Source organism: Calliphora vicina, chromosome 3 (genome assembly GCF_958450345.1).
Source record: "Calliphora vicina chromosome 3, idCalVici1.1, whole genome shotgun sequence".
In the NCBI taxonomy this organism is placed as follows: domain Eukaryota; kingdom Metazoa; phylum Arthropoda; class Insecta; order Diptera; family Calliphoridae; genus Calliphora; species Calliphora vicina.
In genome coordinates, this window is record NC_088782.1 from 71,524,454 (window position 1) to 71,545,315 (window position 20,862).

The window sequence follows — 20,862 nt, forward strand, 5'->3', positions numbered from 1 at the left end:
TGGTCCGCTTGAACTTTTTGCTGAGGCGGAAAAAGGTTATGCAAGTGCCAAAATGTCATAAAAATTTTGGATTCTGAAAATAACAATCATACAAAAAATATTACACAACGTTTATACACGTATTATAAGGTTTATAACAATCAACATATGGTCAATATTTACTAATAATTTAAGCAGAGTTCGAAAAAACGAACCTGCCCATACTAGACATATATTTATCATAACACTTAATGACGTTTGTTGTCAAAACAAAGTTGTCTGAACAAAAGCACTAAACATTTTGTCATAACGAATTAATAATAGTAATAAATGGAGACTATACCAGATAATTTTTTATCTTGACAACCATTTTGATTTTTATTATTAGAAAAATTTATCAGGTATAGACATAGGATAAAGTTAAGAATAGGATAAAAGAAATTAGGTTACTAAAATACAATGTACATATATACCTTTATCTACCGTTTCAGAAATTTGGAGTTGCTTAGAAATATATGAGTTTGTTATTTTCGTTTTTAACAACAACGTAATTTTATCACCAAACTGTGACCATCTGTCATGAAATGATTTTGCGTTGGGAAATTTTAGACTAAAATCAATATCGATCTGCAAAAATTGTTTAGAAAAAATAAAAATAGTCACTGCCAAACTGGAAACCAGATGGCTTAATGTACTCTGGCCATAAACTAAAAATGTCTGCAGTGTTATTTGTTTCTGATATTTGTTTAAAGCGAAATGCTGCGCATTTGCGCTAATATAGATCGAATTCATCATTGGTTATGGATCCATTTTTAATTTGTTGCATGTAAAATGAACAATCATCTAAATCTATAAAAAAAATAATTTGTAATTATCATTTCTTTAATAAATTTAGAAAACTAACCTGGTTCTATATTTTCATGAGATAAGCATTCGTCCTTCTTTAAAATATCTTTTGCTGTTCTTTTTAAATAGGAAAGCTTGTTATAAATTTTTCCGCGTTTTCCATTGGTGTAAAATTCCCGAAGATATCTGGGGTCTTCAGAAAATTGATTTCAACAGACAGACGAACAGACAGACAGACGGACATGGCTTAATCGACTCCGCTATCTATAAGGATCCAGAATATATATACTTTATAGGGTCGGAAATGAAAAATGTAGAAATTACAAACGGAATGACAAACTTATATATCGATGGCTTAATATAAAAAAGGCGTAACTAATTTTTTTTTTTCAAAAATATCAATTTAAAAATGGTATATTAAATTACTTCATTTAAATAAAAAAAAATTAATTTTAAATGAAAAATATAATGTGATGTCTCTTCTTATTAAAAATTGCATTAAAACTTTTTTTGTGTCTAAAATTTTATGGATTTTATTAAGTTTTTTTCCTTCTCCTGTAAAGTAACAAAAAATCGAGTTACGCCTTTTTTATATTAAGCCATCGATATACCCTTCTCACGAAGGTGAAATTAAAAATTTTTGCAAAATGCATATTTTTTGCTTTAATACCTATAATAATTTTATAATTGGGGGATTCAAACGGTTTGCTATTAGGTCATATTGTCATAATGTCCTAATATATTATTATAGACTAAACAAATTATTGTTGTGCTTGAAACAAAAAGTGTTATTTTATGACAAAACATAGTTCAAAATGTCTTATAAGATTAGAACTTTTTTGTTTAAAACACAACAAAAATTTGTTTAATCTATAATATTATATTAGGACATTATGACAATATGACCTAATAATATGATCGTTTGAATCTCCCAATTATAATTCCAATACTAACAGATTATATATCCGTGCGACTACTTTGAGTGAAAATTTTACATGTATTTTGTTTTTGTTACAATAACAAAACTCACTTTAAATTCGACTCAAAGTACTCACACGGGATATAGAAACAGGCAGTAAAATATTTGCAAACTTAAAAATTTGTAAGAGATAATTATTTATTACTTTGCTATATGAAAAATATCATTAACAAAACTAACTTAAGTAAACACTAACTATAGGTCATAGTTTTAGAAATAATTGGGGTTTTTAAACGGTCTGCTATTAAGTCATAATGTCCTAATATATTATTATAGTATAGTCAAATTTTTGTGGTTTCAAACAAAAAAAGTTCTAAACTAATACGAGTTTTTGAACTATGTATGTTTATTGTTAAAAAAGTGTTATTTTACGACAAAACCACAAACAGTTTTTTCGTTTTTGATTGAAACACAACAAATGTTTTATTAAACTATAATATATTAGGACATTATGACAATATGACCTAATAGCAGACAATTTGAACACCCTAAATGAATTCAGAAATTAACCAGTATTAACACCTATAGTTAGTACTAACTACAAGTTCAGTTTTTATTGTAAGTAAGCCCTAAAAAACTTTGTGGAGGAAGGGCTCAAATTACTTCTGGTCATATGGCTTGACCAGAAGTAATTTGAACCCTTCCGCATTAAAATTAAATGTAAAACACGTTGGAAATTTATTTTCACTTACCTTTTCTTGTGTCCTATATTTGGTTTAATGGTATAATGATGATTTATGTGCTCCAAGCTTTCGATCTAATAAAAATAAACGAAAAAATTAATTTATAAATGGTTTTTAAAAAAAGTAACAAATTCTGTACCTTTTGCAAATTTTCAATTTATTATTTAGTTTCAACAAAATTTTGTTTAAATTCTTCAAAGCTTACACGTACTCTTCGACGATCTAATAACAAGTAACACCATGCCGCCTATAATTTATTTTTTTAACATCGCAATAGTATACATACATTTTTTTACAGTTAGTTTTTTAAGTTTTTGCCAAAAAAGAAATAAATTAGAATGAGGGATGCAGGCGACACACATAAAACTATAACTTACAGTAGTCTTACACAATATTTTTTTAAGCTGCTTTACGCCACCGTTCACAATTGCAATTGTTTGAAAAGTATCAACTAATAGCAATGTTGCCACCCACTCATTTATCAAACACATACCACTGATTCCTAAATTACACATCAGAAAAATATACACATTTTCAATCTTTTCCATCTATATTACATATTATATAATGTACTTATGCTATATTTTATATGATTTAATATTTAATATTTCCTATTAAATCTCTATATGTTGTTACAACTTGATTTAAATTGCAATTTTAAAATTCAATTAAACATTAAGTACACATCGAAATAAAACTTCCAGATTTTATCAGCAATTACTTAGAAATGGCAACACTAACTAAGAGTAAATGTGAGAGTAAAAGTAAATCTATGGCAAATACAAATAGTACCAAGGTGCATCATTTTTTATATACTACACCCGAGAGAGGATTTTTTTTGGTGTTTTGTTTGGCTTTGTTGTTGTTTTTTATACAACAAAACGTATGTTTGGATGTGTGTTGGTTTCATTGCTTTGCGTATTTTGTTTTTGTTTTTTTGGTGTTTTGTTTCGTTTGTAACTTCTGACAAAAAAGCAACAATACGTATGTTTGGATGTGTGTTGGTTTCATTGCTTTGCGTATTTTGTTTTTGTTTTTTTGGTGTTTTGTTTCGTTTGTAACTTCTGACAAAAAAGCAACAATACGTATGTTTGGATGTGTGTTGGTTTTATTGCTTTGCTTATTTTGTTTCGTTGGTAACTTCTACAATTTTTAAAGGTGTTATTGATATAGTATTTATTATTAAAAAAAATAATAATGCATCCACAACAAAGGTGAAGGGTACATAAGATTCGGCATAGCCGAATATAGCACTCTTACTTGTTTTTTATAAGAAGTTCTTATAAGTTCTTTATACACAAGTTCTTATAAAAACAAGCATCAGTTAGTCTCTTGTAGTCCCCTGCACATATATATTCGAATTGCATTATTAACAACAATAGCCTTAAAAGCCATTTTTTAAAACAAACATTCAATAAATTGAGAGTTTGTAAAAACAAACACAAGTCCAAATTTATAGAAGCTTACAAGGCGAATCTATAGAAGGTGACGACAGAAGAACAGCTGATTATTTTTTTTATTCAGTTGTTTAGACAAGTGAACTGTCAACTCACTTGTGTTTGTTGTGGCGAAAAATACAACAAACCCAAAAGCAAAAACAACCACAGGCAACTTTGACAGTTCACTTATCTTTTTACAAAAACAAAGTACCTGTTGTTTTTGTATATGTTGTATTTGTTGTAGTTCTGTCGTCACCTTCTATAAATTCGCCTTGGAAGCTTAGAACTACATCAGGTAGTTTATTGTTGTTAAAAGATATTAGAACTGTCAAAATTGTTTTTGCAATAAAAAAGTACCTATCAAATTCACTAGTGTTTGTTGTTAATACATTAAACGTAAATGAAACAAAAACTCAGACTTTGCTCCAACAACATAAACAAATTGTATTTTGATTTTCTGTATATTGTACTTGTTGTAGAACTTACTTCACCTAATAATGAATTTGCCATGGTATAATAACCCAGCGGCGTAATTTTTGAGGCCTTCAGCTATAAGGCCTTCTGTAAGACCTTCCTAGACCTTTTTTTAGATCCAGTACTCATGCTCGCTTGCCTTCTCAGGAAGACCTTATGGAAGGCCTACCTGCTCCCTTCTTTTTGTTACTACATACGTAGTACAAGCACAAAACACCGTTAAAAAAATCACATTCCAAAGACAAAACAACAAATACAAAACAAATCAAAAAGTGAAAAGAAAAAAAGAAGTAAACTTAAAATAGTTTTGCTTAAATTCTTTGACAAAGCGGTTGTGCGTTGTGTGAATTTTTTACGTGGTCATTATTAAAGTTTTTATTATAAAAAAATTAAAATAATTTGTAATATGTTTCATTTTTAAAGGTAATTATTAAAATTAACTTTAGAAACTACAGTTTTTTCAAATAATTGTGACAGCTATTCAAATAATATACAAAAGGCCTGATAACAGGCCTGTGAAGAAGGCCTACTACCAGGCCTGTTGACGAAGGCCTTCTATCAGGCCTGTTGAAGTTTAAGCCATGTGATTTGAATATGTGTATGTATGTTTTTTTCTATATAGAATGGTGTTGACAATTATTCAAGAATGCTACGCCAATTTAAAAACGCTGTTTGTTTTAATATACAAAATTTATGAAATTTTTGAAATTAAAAACACAATTTTAACTTTTTAACAAGATGTCAACATTGTTATTAGTTAAAATATAGAAATATACAAAATTCAAATAAACACATTTATAAAACCAATTACAAATAATAATAAAAATCAATCTTAATTTCAAACAAACGTTTGTTAGAAAAAAAAATACTCATAATTTTTTCTGTGAAGTTTACAAGTTACAATAACAAGTCTAATTCTTACAAGTGCTGATGAATTGTGTTTCATTAAAATTTTCACAACACTTGTAGCTTTTTGCACTTGTAAACTACAATTTCTACAATTACAAGTTCTTGTATATATGTATGTATATATTGTGATATTAATTTTACAATTCTTATTTATTATTACACAAAATGCTAAAATATCCTATAAAAACGCAATATAACATATTTCAATAATATTTCTTATATAAAAAATATTTTTTAACCCCAATTTTTTTTCATAAAAAAAAATTAAAAAACCAAAAAATTTTTTTTTAAAATTTAAAAAAAAAATTAGAAAACAATTCGAAAAATATTTTTTTCCATAAAATGAAAAAAACAAATTTGGAAAAAAAATTTAAAATTTGTATTTTGAAGTATAATTTGGCGAATAGTATATAAGATTCGGCATAGCCGAATATAGCTCTCTTACTTGTTTATACGCAATATATCGGAAAATGTGCGGGGACTGATAAAAATAAATACTTTTGCAATTTTGGGTACTAATTTAGAATTGTCTATATATGTTTAGATTTTCAAAGTGGCTATTCCCAAAGGCAAAAAAAACAAGTAAGAAAGTATAGTCTGTGAAGCCTGACCATATGATACCCTACATCAATCGCCTTAAAATTAGGTGGCATAACTTCTGTATATATGATACCTATTTAATAGTAAACAAAATAAATAAATCGTTACTTTAATATAGAAAGCCCCTTCGTGTTTTTTATAAGCCCAGATTTTTGATTATTTCGATAAATGGTCCAATCATATATCATATTTAGCAAAAAATTCGGCTTAAAAAAACACGAGTTAGGGCCTTTCTATTTTAAGGTAAGGTAAATCCTAATTAATATTCAAAATTTTGGATTTTGTGTTTATTTTAACTAATTTTTATTAAAAAATAGTTAAAAATCAAATTTAATTTAAATTTATCATTCACTTGTAACATGTAAAAATTTTTCTGAGGGTCTCCGTCGACCCTAAGCTTTTTTTCTACAATTCTACAAGTTTACAAGTGCAAATTTAGTTTAGTGAAACAAAACCACTTGTAGAAGTATGACTTGTGACTTGTAAAATTCACTTGTAGATACAAACTTGTAATTGTATTTTGATGAAACGCTATTATTCACAAGTTCACAATTTTACAGGCAAAAACACTTGTAATTGTGAACTTGTAGGTTAGTGAAATAGGCCCCTGGTCTGAATTTTTTTTACAATGAGTCAAAATTTTAATTTTTGATCGGAGGGTGCATACTAACTGAACATTTTTTTGTAAGTTAATGTCTAGGAGAATTATTGTCAGAGCTATATCGTGGAATTTTATGGGGATCATTTCTGTGGAAGATCTTAACCCTCTATCTGCACTCTTTAGGAGTCAATTTGATACTTTTTTCGAGAAAATAAAAAAAAAAATCCTTTAAAAAGGATTAAAATATTCTACGAAAATGTTTGCCGGAAAATTTCAGTGGGGGTCACCAAAGATATCAAAGTTGTAAATAAAACTCTTTACGCTTAATAAAAAAAATTCAGACCAGCTGGACTATAAGTTTATTCTACAAAAATTATCTACTCAACATGCCCTTTCAGAATTATAGGTTCGCTATTCTGTTCCAATCAAAAAGTCTCAATTTGTTGGACAGTGAAATTTTTCAAACATGTATTTTGAAGACTCTCAGCGGGAGCTAGGTTTTGAATTTAGATACGCCTGTTGGCCAAAAATTTACCCACCCTAATATACATATATGTACGTGTTGAAAATTATAAATAATTTAAAAAAATCAAACGTTAATTTGGATTATTTTGATATCGGTGACATAGCGTTAATGGTATTTTGGCTTATTTCGATAACTGTAATTTGGTAATTTGGACATTTTTGAGAAGTAACTTTTTGTAAATTTTTTCACAAATGAAGAGCATCAAGTTTTATTTTTCACTAGCATTCATAAATGAAAAGCAAAAGATTTTTATCATTCTGAATGTACATAATTCGAAATAATTCGGTATCTCGCGAACTATTAGATATATTAGTTTTGACTCAAAACCTAATAGACGCCATAGTGAAAATGAGAAAACAATCTTCTTCTTGCCTCTCTCCTATAAACTCAGACTTGCGGCAAGAAAACTTTCCCTATGTAAAAGCAGACTTAGCTACAAAATAAGATTTTACGTTTTTCTGGAAATAACGATGATTTTTTTGGCAAATATATTTTACAGGTATGACTAGATGGGAAATTTACGGGTGTTTGGGAAAGACTGTTTCTTTTAACTATGAACAGATTTCATTCATTCATAAGTTCTTTGGGTGAAACATTGGATTCTCGTAATATAAGAAGGAGTATGTATTTCAAACGGACTTGACTGTCAAATTATTTTCGCTGATTGTATGTTAGTGGGCCAGACAATTTCGTGTGTTATTTAGAAAAAATAGAAATTATAAGTTGAATTTTAATTACACTGCCCAACAGAATCTTTGGAACAGAATAGCGACCCTTGTAGTCCAGCTCGTCTTAATTTTTTTACAGTGAGTCAAAGTTTTAAATTTTTGATCGAATGGTGCATTATACTAACTGAAAAAATTGTTGTAAGTTAATGTCTTTGAGAATTCTTATTGTCAGAGCTATATCGCGGAATTTTATGGGGATAATTTCTGTGGAAGATCTTAACACTCCAGCTCCTCTCTTTAGGGGTCAATTTGACCCCTTTTTCGAAAAAATCAAAAAAAGTCCGTTCAAAAAGTACATTTAAGGATTAAAATATTCCACGGATCACGCCACATTGGGTCTCATATTTGTTTAAAAAATCGCAAAAAATCCATTTGATCCCAATGAGCTTAAATTTAAAATGTAAGTAGTCCTTAAGAAGATCTACAAAAAACTCTTTTAGTTCAAGAGATATTTGGGTTTATTTATTTTTTAATTTGCTCGATTTTTTATAGTTTTTTAGGAATGGGAGTGTCTAAATTTTTATTTTTAATATCAGCTATAATTGTGATAAAATTCCGAATAAAATAAAAGCAATCATCTTACAGTTACCTCGTCCCTATAAAAAGTTACACGCATCCAAAATTGTAACATGTTAAATTGAATTTTTAAAATACTACATATATAGATAGCGGAGTCTATTAAGCCATGTCCGTCTGTCTCTTGAAATCAATTTTCAGAAGACCCCATATATCTTCGGGATCCAAATCTTCAATAATTCTGATTTCTAGAAGTTTCCTATTTAAAATCAGCAATCGGTTTACAAATGGCTAAGATATGAGGAAAAAACTAGGACAACCTCGATTTTTGACCTATATCTTGATTTGAGGAAGGGTATATAAAAGATTCGGCACAGCCGAATATAGCTCTCTTGTTTTATTTTATAATTTCTTATGTAATTTTAAATAGTAAAAATTACTAGAAAGTTTTGTGAAAATTTTAAAACCAAAATTATAAACGATTTGAATGCTGAATTGAAGCAAAAAACTATCTGTGAAAAAAGCAAAAAAAAACATCTGTGATAAACCATATAATAAATATATTCGAAAGACAGGTACTGTACAAAATTCAATATTTGGGAGAATGACCTCGTAAAACTACTTACAGATAAAATAATTCAATAACAAGATAGTTTAAGAAATTCCCAAAAATTTCTAACCGGGCGGTTGTCGATAATCTAAAATTGGAAATTAGTTCTCGAATTGTCAGCCACAGTGCAAATGAGACTGCTCTTGGTTGCTGTAGCTCCGGGAAAATATAGGAGGAAGTGATAGAAAAACATTTGTTGCGGGTCCAATTCACTAGAATTATAAACGTTTGGAGATTCCAGCACGACAATAACCCCCTACAATTGAATGAATCCAATGATTGAAATGGCCTGCCAAATCGTCAGATCTCAATTCCATAGAAAACATATGGGAAATTGTAGATGCCAAAATACGGACTCAAAATAATACCCCGAAGGCAAAATATTGGAGACGATTTATTTAATTGGTTCAATACATTGTCGCTATACAGTAATAAAGTAACTGGGTTAGTATAATGGTTTCGATTTTTCAATATATTTTGTCATGAAAAAAAAATTTTCAGAAAATGTAAAAAAAATACTTAATTTTTATGTTTTTTATTTACTTTTTCTGAAATTTGGGCGCCTCGAAAATGATATTTTTGATATGTCGTGGTGGCAATTTTTATTCCTCATGCCAAAAGCTATCGAAAAATCTATGGCACAATATCAAACAATTTTGGCCTTACAAATCCACCCACCCTAGGGACAATGTTTCTTCTTTCTCAAAATTAGTTTTTGGTGTCACAAGTATTAAGCATATCATTAAGGATACTAGTTCCGCGTCTACACATGTTATCGAGGTAATTTTGTGTCTTCAAGTGTATGAGGAATTAGCTCAATGCAAAAGTTTTTCAATATGTGTATATTGTAATAAAGTAAATCTCAATAAAATACTCTTAGATTTTTACGTGTTTTATAAAGTTCACTAATTTAACTTTACTTCTTACGACCTGCTTTACAAAACAGTTTCTACACAATTTTTACATTAATCGACCATGTATAATTTGCAATGCCTTGCTTGATATTTGTTTTAAAGTTAATACATATGTATGTATATGTTGGTAAGTATTACTTGCTTTAATATTTATTATATGAACATTAAATATGAATCATATTTTAAGTAAATTTAAAAAAAAAAACAATTAAATCTAGTTGCAATCAATTGATTCAAAGTTCATTATTATTCAGTTTTTATTCAGTCTAGAAATATTTTGATGTAATTTATCATGGCATAATCATTTACAGGTAGTCCCAATTCTACAACAAATACAACTAAGCAAAAACAACATTATTTTGTTTTTGTAAAAATATTTTCTAAATGTCAAAACAAAAATAAATAAAAGCAATATAATTTGATTTTTTTCTTATTTTAAAAGAAACAAATTTTAATTCAGTTCTAATTGTTAATACTTCCTATGAGGCTATCCGTGCATTTACTATGTCCCGTGTGTTTTGTAGAGCCATGAATTTCGATTCATTAAAAACAGCGACCGTTTCGAATGCACGGGTCATGCCGATGTGGATATAAGCTGGCGTGTCATAATGTCCTTCATCATAATGTCCATGGACGTTATCCAGGAAACTTTTTTAAATGAATCCAAAATACAACACCAAAGTTACGAGCAATTCTATCCGGGATAAGAGTGCCACTTTCTTAAATCTTAACCAAATTTTAAAAAACATTTATGTTTTAAAAGTGTCACAAAGTGCATGGACATTTGAAATTGTTATAACTTCCATGGACACTATGACTCTTTTTGGTGTGACATAACGTCCATGGACATTATGACACGCCACCTGGAGATCAACGGGAGTATTACGGAATCTAGGATCGTTTGTCGATATTCCAACTAAAAATTTCGATTTAACCGAAAACAATTTTCAATTTAAATAAAAAAGATTTGACAGTTAGAAAACGGAAAATAATTTTATATATAAGTAAATAAACTTTGACAGTTAGAAAACAGAAAACAAATCGAACAAAAAATAATCAGCTGACTTATTGACTTCACCTGTAAATTAATACATCTTGTAATTTATCTTAATTTTTTTTTTGAATAGAAATAAAATATACTATTGATGCGTACCAACATTCGTGTATAAAAAAGTAAAGCAGCTTATACACACAGCCTCAAAAGTGTGTAAACACCAGTGAATTTTTTTATTTTTTTAAGATCATGAAAATCATTATAGTCCGACCGAAATCTTTTTTTTCAGAACCGAATCTATTATTCCATGGATTGGGTCCTTTTTAGGTTTTCATTATCGAAAATGAATAAAATAATTTGTGGTGTTTACCTTTTAAACAGAATCAGATTTGTAAAAATTGTTTGGAAAATTTTACAATTAAGAAAATAAAATGTCACACAAATTTTAAAAAATCGTCACGACATAAATTTTGCATTCATTTAATTCAATTTGTTTATGTAGTTTTCAATAAACTCAATTATTGAAATCAAAAATCAGTAATTTAACAATTTATATTATTTATAGAATATCGGCAACGGTATTTAGAGGTAACATTAATTGCAGTTATTTTGGTAACGGTAGCTTAGCCCGATTTTATATCAAATCTAGGAAGTCAGGGTTTGTGTGAAAATGGGATAATATATTCGGATTTTGGACAAATACATGCTCATAATATGCGTTATATGTGCCTATATTAAAGGAAGATGTCTTGGCTAGAAACTACCAATATGTATTTACTTTAAATGTGTTTCCAGATTTTTATTTCAATATGTCGATTTAAAAAACAAATTTTTAAATTCTGTCGTCATTGGAAAAGCTTATGCACGTTTTTCAAGGTTATAGGTTTTTATAGAAACATCAATTTTTTGCTGAACGTTGAATAAATATGCATTTACGCACCACAACTATAATTTCTTTAAAGAAAATATAATTTTTAAGATTTGAACCCATCACCACTCATCGAATATTGGTTTTAACTTATATAAAATTTAGGTTCGTAAGAAACTTTAATACGAACTAGCTATGTACATTAGACATGCCCTTAAAAATGGGTCTTATTTTGTTCGTTAGTAGCTAAAACTAACTACTGCAAAATTTAAGTACAATCGGATAACTAGAACACGTACCGGAAATCGATTGAAAGTTGTAAAATTGGGTAAATAATGGTACTTTTTCGATATCTTAAAAAAATTCCCTATATAAATACTGATTTTTTAAATATTTTCAATAAATCTTCAAACGGTCATTTCAAACGCATTCACTTAGGTCAACTTTGAATGTCTCTAGACTAAAAATTAATACAGATATAAGCCTAATATTTTTGGTACATGATAATTAGACTGTTTATTACAAACGGTGGAAAAATCAGGTAGATCAGAAGATATAAAAAAAATTAATTAAAGTCGCCCTTGAACTACTGTGCGACGTATGCTGCACGCAACTTGAAAGCAATTTTACTACAAATTGTTAAAAAAAAATATAATCAGCTGTTTTCTTGATTGAAAATTGAAACACCAACTTGAAAGACAAATTGAATGCAAGTTCGTTTCAATTCTTAAAAGTGTGAGGGTATTAGTAAAAAAGTGTGAGTATATTACAACTTGAAAGGCAAAACTTGATCGTGTAACCGCCAAGTAACGTTCTCAGGCCATTAGAACAAGAAATGTAGAAACAAAATTATCATATTTTGAGAAATATTAAAAGCTAATTTTTACTTAAAATATATCCATTAGGCAGGGTCGATTTGTATGGAGGATCAAAAAGTAAAAAATCGTATAGCAGAAACGCAATATACGGAAAATTCTAAGAAAGTTTCCTCAAGAAACCATAGGTCTAAAATCAAATCCTATCTTGCGCATTTCGTCGTTTATCCAATAAAAAAAAAACTATGAAAAAAAAAATTGTATTGAAATATTATTGGATAAAAGACGAAATGCGCAAGATATGATTTGATTTTAGACCTATGGTTCCTTGGGGAAAATTTCTTAGAATTTTCCGTAGAATGCGTTTCTGCTACACGATTTTTTACTTTTTGATTTACTTGTATATGATTTTTTGTCTTCGTAGGATATCGTTAACCTATTCGCAAGTATGACCAAAATAATTGAATTTTTTAACGGCAATTTCAAAACTCCATTTTCAAATTCTTAAAAATTTTGTTAAATAAATTTCAGAATTTTTTGATCATTACATTGGGATTTATAGGGAATAGAAATACGAATAAAGTATTCAATATTTGGAATTTCTAATTATTCTAATGCAATGATAGCGAAATGTTATATATTTTTAGGCCGATTTTAATAAAACTTAAGAACAATACAACATAAAGTGTAGTATTTATAATAGCAGCACAAAAATGGAAATTAACCCTTAATAGATCTTGATGTTAAAATGGCACCAAATTTCTAAAACCATAAAAAACATTGTCAATTTCAATTAATATTCATATACAGAAATTTTTCTGCATATTTTCATGTTCTATTGGCTTTTTTGCTTTCTTAACATTTTAACATTTTTATTGGTGCATGTTGCCTATCAAGCATTCACATGATTGCCGCACCAGGGTTGCATTTGATTGGGCCAAATAAGCACAATATTGTTGTGGTTTGACATATGAGCCAATAAGTTGTGAAATCACACGATTGACGTATAAAATAGACCAATAATTGGTGCATTGAGGCAATCGTGTGATCCTACCTTTATTTTGCACTGGTTATGACCCTCTTGTCGTAATAATAATCAATAATAATTATTGACAGCACCGGTATTATCTGGAATTTAGGAATTAAAGATTAAACAGTAATTCCAAATTTGATATGTAAATATGTATTTACTTATGGTTAACAGTTTGCTACTTTCTATTATTTATTTTTTTTTTGACTAAGTATTTGATCTAAATTACTTGTATTAACAGTAGGGTTGCCAGTTTTATTTTTGCAAAAAGCGGGACAATTTTAAAAATAGGTGAAAAATGACGGGATTTTCAAAACTTTCGCGGTACAAAAGATAATAAATTATACCTCAACTATCTTAACACTAGCGGAGTTCACTATTAAGTGCGAATGGTCTTGCATTATTGCAAAATTGTTATTGGATTACGGTAAAATTTTACATTTGCAATAATGCTAGACCATTCGCACTTAATAGTGAACTCCGCTACTGTATTTTTCCCAAATTGTAAATTTACGCAATAAATGTGTAAATCTTATAATAGAGTTAAATTAAAGAAAATTTCGTCTTGTATAAAAAATACGTAACATGTTTTGTTGGTTTGTTGGCTACTTTAATTTGATTTGGAAATTTTCCAAACAAAAAATAAAAAGAATATATTGGAAAATATTGGGAGCCAAAATAACTGCACATCTTTTGAGGCCTAGAACGAATCAAGCCAATATCGGATACTCTGTTCCAAAGTAAAGCGTATTGCAGAGAGAACGTTCTGCTTCAATAGAAACACATAGAAGTCGGACGGGGCAATGTTTGAACTATAAAGCTGTTGAAGCAAAACTTCCCAACCACTTTATTTTAAGTGGTTTTTAACAGGTACTGCAGCATTTCAGACATAAAAATTGTATTTCAACGTGTCTCAGCTTCAATTCTTATTTTCCTGCTTTGGATGAATCCTGCTTCCGACAAACGTTTTGAAATTGCTGACTGAATAGTTCCAAATGATATCGCAAGCTCTTGTTGAGTTTGACAGCTATCTTAATTGAGTAACGCCTTCAATTCTTGGGTATTTCAGTCACGGTCAACCAGCCAGAATATGGACATAATGATTTTTAATTATTCTGAGTCAATTGATCATTAAGAAATAACTGGTTAAGTATACGAACTCTTTTCTGAATAAATATTTGCTCACGGGAAATACATAAATATCAGTTCCACTTAATTGTTTGAATTTTTTTTATACTTTTTACAACATAATGATGTTCTTTAAAACTAGTTATTAGATTTGTAAAATCCAAAAAAGCGGGAATTACGAATCCCGAGCGGGAAGCGGGATTTCATGACTAAAAGCGGGACAATCCCGCGAAAATCGGGACATTTGGCTACCCTAATTAATAGTCAAATTAGAGTACTTATAAATAAATTTTATGATAAGATTAAAAAAACAGCAATATTCGTTTATTGTTTGTGAATCGATTTGCAAAAAAAAAATATGTGTGCCCTGAATACATGTATGCACATTAAGGTGGACCATATTTTGCTATTTTTCGATGCTTTCAAGGTCTAAAATTATTCTCCGTCATCTAAAAATCAAATGAAACCAGAAAATCGGATAACGTTTAGAGGTTGCACGTTTTGCTTAAACATCGGACCTCAACCGTTTCAAATTTATTAAAACTTGGTACACAAGTTCTTTATGGTCATACAAAATATGAAGTTGAGTAACTTTTATTAAATTTTAAATTCGTTTTGGTTTCTGTTTTGTCGAGGTTCAAAGTTCAATTAATCTATATATATAAAAATTAAATGGTTCATGTATGTAATGTCATCACGTGAGAACGGCTGGAGCGAAATTTTCAGGAGATGGTTTGAAATAAAAAAAAATAAAAAATTCCGGATAATACTCGGAAATTCTTTTTTTTTGAGTCCAGTCAATAAGTAGCTCCTAAAGTATGCAGTACAAATTTAGATATTTTATTTGAAAATAAATAAGAACAGGCTGGTGTGCGTGGGTGGCAGAAACTTGATGAACTAACATTAGTAAATGCTACCGGGCGAAGTCCCGACTAGTTATATATAACTTTTTAAGAGCTTTTCCTTTTTTACAATATTGGTCTCATTGATATGGTTATGTACCGTAGTTTCAATACTGTTTCCTACAAATTGTATTCTTTGGAAAACAGGATATTGAACCAAATAATTGTTCTTGAACCAAGATTAACACTGCGCTTGAATTTAGAACTTTTTTTCTGTCAAGCGGGGCACCCAGCGGGTTAACCTAATTCGTGTACTTTGAATCCAGTGGTGCTTACCGTTTTTATATGTTAACTCTTGTTTTTGAGATATACCGTTATATTATTAGTTCAGTGACACTTGCAACGTTTCTTATTCTTTGTCCAAAAACAACTTATCAGGGAATTTTCGATTATACGCCATAATAGGAATCAGAAAAATAGTATTTTTATTGTTTTGTTTCTTCTTTTTATGATTCTTTTAATATCGAACGATACTCTTTTTATTTTAGTGACCTCCATTAGTGTAGTATTTTGAACAAAATAATGGTTAATGGAATAAATATTAACGTAAAGCTTTAGATAATGAAGTTAAGAAACTAGTGTCGTAAACTTTCGATACTTTTAAACAAAGTATTTCAAGTAGTCCGACTCTCAATTTGTTAACCAATGAAATGTCTTGAAATTTTAACTTTTAAATTTTGATAAAAATAACGTTTTTTACACATTATTACACTAACACATATTATTCCTTATTTTTTAAAACATGTTTCTATTTTGCACAAATCAAGAAAAAATATTTTTGGAATTTCTGACATGTAATTTTTTGTTATTGTAGAATTTAAATTATAGGACAGAGTTTCAATTTTTATAGACCTCCTCAGCAGTTCCAGGAGACAGTACCGCACTAGTGATGTTACCCATCATTTAGGGTGGGAGCTAGTTACTTCAATAGCCACATTACTAGCCATAGGTTACTAAGAGACACTAAAGTGACTATTGACGTCATGCTATGTTACATGGGATATCAGTATACTTAAGCAAAAATAAAAATAAACTGTATGAGAATTATATCAACACAATTTATATAAAACCAGTTTGTACGAATTACTCATAAAACGTTTAAAGTGACTACACTCCAGATTACTTAGAAACACTTAAGTGTCAATTGTCTTCATGCTAGATTACTTGGGATGTATAAAGTAACCAATTGTCTGTCTGCATTACAAAATGCTTTTAAATACTTGATATTACTCAACATGTTCTTTTAAAGTGTTGACTCAATACTTTGAAATGTTTCAATATAATGACTAAAATGTAAACAAAATTCTAACTTTCTTTACATGATGCTATAAAAAACGCCATTTTTTTTATATTTATTTCAAATAAGGTTATCTAAATATTTGTTTAAATTAATGGAAAAATATCTTGATATAATAAATACTACAATAAAATATGTTTTCATTCAAACATGTAAATTATTTTTATATTTTATTGTTGTAATTTTAAGCAAACGTAGTATTTCTGTTTAAAAATCCAATTTTGAGAGTGTTGAGTAGGTAACACTGTGCAAGAAATCGCTATTATCTTTTTACATATGAACTGATTTATCGCTTTCTATAGCACAACGTTACCAACTAGGCCATTAGCTAATTTTTCGACCAGCCTTAAAGTATGCACTACTTCCTGTTGTTACAATTTGTTTATTTATTATATTGTTCAGCGGCTGACATCATCCAAACCATTTTTTTAATATGAAGTTTTTACGAGTTAGATTTGGAGGGTCATTAGCCAAATATTTCCCATAAGAAATACACAGGCGTGAGCATGTTAGCTGCTGATGTCAGCCTGTAGAAAATTAGTTGTTCATAGTGTTGCATAGTGGTTTTATATGGTTTAACAGTCATTTATTTACTTCACTTAACAACACTGTTAAAAGTCACATTGGCTTGAACTGTCACAACAACAATATTTATCAGCATTGTTTGGTGAAATTCATTGAAAAGTTGCTGGAATTATAAAGAAAATTTAATTTTTTGCTAGTTATTAAACAAAATAACGCGAAATGTCGGAAACCAGCTCCAAGGATACGGTTTTAAAAACAGCAATGACCTATATTTGTGGAGGTAAGTGCTTGAGAAATGGAGGAAGAAAATTAATTTGTGCGGCATTGTCTAGAGATGATTGAATAAAAAACGTTTAAATATAAATTATATGGAAAGATGTTAGTTTTCTTAAAAATGGATGCATATTTGCCCATAATAGTCTAATTTTAACATTCTTTTTATCAAATAAATGAATTTACAAAATTTGTGTAGAAAGTTTATATTCTTTAGATATTCTCTAAGGGAAATTGTGGAGGTGTCTTCAGATTAGTCAATTAATTGGGGAAATAAAAGTGATATCTTAAAAATTTATACTTTAATTTATAAAATATCATAAGAGTCGTACTGTTTACATAGAATACGTAAAATCTTAAATGCTAATATTCAAAATTGCAAAAAATCCTAAGTGGAGGCCACCTTGATATACACTTAGTTGAAAATCCATCTGTCGGAATGCCTATGTCCATAAATTGTTATTAAGCGAAGTAAGTTCAACATACTCCAGGATTAATATAAGTTCGACTAGAATCTAAGTTAAAAATTCTTCCCACGGGATATAAAAGAACATATTACCACAGATTATGATTAGTTGACAATATAAATTTTCCACAACAAGTATTAAGTGAGAAAATTATTAAAAATAAACGTACATACATTTTGTTCGGAATCGTTCCAATTCCGTAATTTTTTATTCCGATCGATTTAATTTTAGGTTCTTCAGATTCCATGTAATACATTAATTAGAAAAATATTGAATAAAAATTTTAGAAAAACAAATAATTACAAAGAAATTCCTATCAATTCCATTTTGAAAACTGAAAGTGGTTTCATTCCGAAAGATTTTTTCGTTTTACTTTTTCTGAAGAAGCGAAATAGGAAATTAATTCTACTTTTGATACTTTGGGTTATGAAGTTGCTGTTATAAACTTGATTTGGTCCGTTGCTTTTTTTACTAAATTACAATTTGCCTTTAAGTTCAAAATAGTAAAAGTTAACTTTAAGGACCCCTTTTCCTATTACTTAAAGTTACTATTTCGAACTTAAAGGAAAGTTGCAATAATAACCCTAAAATGCATAAATCAAATGCGAATCCGAACACCAACATTTGGTTGAACGATCAGGGGAAATGTTCACGTTATTTCGTTAAATATTTGAACAAATTCAAAAGTGCCTTAATTTTTAAAACTAATTTTCTTAATGTTATTTTACTATTAAACAATTTTTATTTTTCAGAATGCCATCATGAAAATGAAATGCGTCCCCGTGATCCCATACGTTGTCGTGAATGTGGCTATCGTATTATGTACAAGAAACGTACAAAGAGATGTAAGTATTTGAAGATATTAACTCCCTGCAAGGGCAAACAATTATTTTCCAAATTGTTTATGAAAAATACTCGGGGTAATATATTAAAGGCCTTATTCCTAATCAACTTTTAAATGCATCATAGGTTTATAAAACTAATTTTTGTATTGAATTTTCATTTTATAAAGCTTTTATGAATTTAAAAATTGATTATGAATAAGGGAGTATTTTCATAAACATTTTTAAAATACAATTTGTATTCTGTTATAAATTTTTTAATTAATAATTCACTAGTGCAAATTACATTTTGACTGATATCCAAATTTCATTAGAATATAAATGGAATTTTAGATCTCTTTGCCCTAAATTTTTATTTTATTATTTTCCTTTTTAATAATTCTAGTTTCTTTCTTTACAGTGGTTGTCTTTGATGCCCGATAATTAAGTCTCTATATGACCATGGAATTTTAAACATAAGATTATATTTAGTTAAGAATTTGATAAATAAATTTAATAAAATACAAATTGATTAAATTGAAATGAATCTTCGATGTACATGGTTTAATAAGAAATTTATAAAAATTATTCCCAAATAATCAGATTTTATATCTACTAATAGGAAATAATTTGAAATGTTTAAAATGTTAAATAAGAGCACATCCCCATTTAGAACTTTATAATAATGAAGAATTAAAATTTTATGGCCTGAATTAGAACATCTAAATATGTATATACACATCCAGTGCTGTCAAAAGTTCTTTCTTGTATTGACAATCAATGAATCAATGAGAATTCACACATTACGAATCGAAGATCAAATTTACGGATTAACGTATCATACAGACGCTGATTATGATTATATTAGGTTAATCAGAAATGTTGATTAATCGCTTAATTTATTAATCAGTATATTGATCAATCAGAATATTAGATTATTATTATTCCATTAATTACACATCCCAAAATACAATATTTCGATTTTTTAAGTTAGATTTGTGCTCTAATCAGTGATATGAAATAATTCAAATTCAATATGATTGATCCAATATGGCGAACAACTACAACCCTATGGCAGGAAATGAGCCCACATATCCATTTCCGCCTGTATGTTAAAATCAACATTCCAAATAGGAATTCGTTTGCTATTGAAAATCTGCCCAAAAAGGGCTGAGATACTACTACTACCTATTTTCACCCAATCATTAGATAAATTAAAAAAAAATTTCATCAAAAAAAGTTTTCTTTTCACGAAAAAGATGTTGGATAGAAGAAGATTAAACTAATTTGATCAGTATCAAAGGGGCACAACATTATGTCCTAATCGACGTTAGCCCCTATTATTTAGAATAATTCGGGCTGAGAGGATTGGGTAGTAATTAAGTTTTTTAAAATAATTTTCAGATATGTTTTGAAATCTCTATTTTCATTAAAGGCACATTAGGATCTTTGTGTATTTATAATCCCCCTTATCATGGTTGGCGTAAACGTCTTACGCCTACGACAGTTTCGTACTAGATTAAAGATAAAATGCAAACTGAAAAAAACAACAACATTATTTAGCAAAAAAAAACAGAATATTGAAATTGAAAATATGCTATTTACACAAGACTGTAAATTAAATTCCGAATTACAGAGTAATTTTTACCTTAATTGAGCTTTACTTTACATCACCCCCCCGTTTTTAATTAAAAGCCTTCATAATTTTGTTTTTGGGAAAAGTTTTTCTTTATTTATTTTAGTTTTGTTCATTTTATTAATAATTTAAGATTGACAATATTATTTTGGGTTTTCGTTTAAATGTTTTTGCCTTTTGTTTTTTTTCGCAATTTGTTTTAATTAATTTTGTTTTAATTAATTAAATTTGTTTTCTTTTACACTTAAAGATCAATTGTAGTAGAATTTTAAGTAGATGCTAAAAGGAACTAGAAAAATATA

General features: G+C 28.6%; 1 protein-coding gene across 1 annotated transcript; it reads left to right on the forward strand.

Annotated features, from left to right (window-relative positions):
• The first annotated feature begins 17,486 nt into the window (after positions 1 to 17,486).
• Positions 17,487 to 19,467, forward strand: LOC135955188 (DNA-directed RNA polymerases I, II, and III subunit RPABC4-like). The gene is made up of 3 exons (XM_065505507.1): positions 17,487 to 17,643; positions 18,856 to 18,948; positions 19,346 to 19,467. Exons 1-3 carry the CDS (start codon positions 17,583 to 17,585, stop codon positions 19,366 to 19,368), a joined length of 177 nt encoding a protein of 58 aa, XP_065361579.1. The 5' UTR covers positions 17,487 to 17,582; the 3' UTR covers positions 19,369 to 19,467.
• The last annotated feature ends 1,395 nt before the right edge of the window (positions 19,468 to 20,862 follow it).

Bases quoted from the DNA above. Each gene is read 5' to 3' on its own strand.
- LOC135955188 (XM_065505507.1), top strand. From the start codon at position 17,583: ATGTCGGAAACCAGCTCCAAGGATACGGTTTTAAAAACAGCAATGACC. The intron at 17,644-18,855 runs GTAAGTGCTTGA...TTTATTTTTCAG, and splicing joins AATGACCTATATTTGTGGAG to AATGCCATCATGAAAATGAA. The intron at 18,949-19,345 runs GTAAGTATTTGA...CTTTCTTTACAG, and splicing joins CAAGAAACGTACAAAGAGAT to TGGTTGTCTTTGATGCCCGA.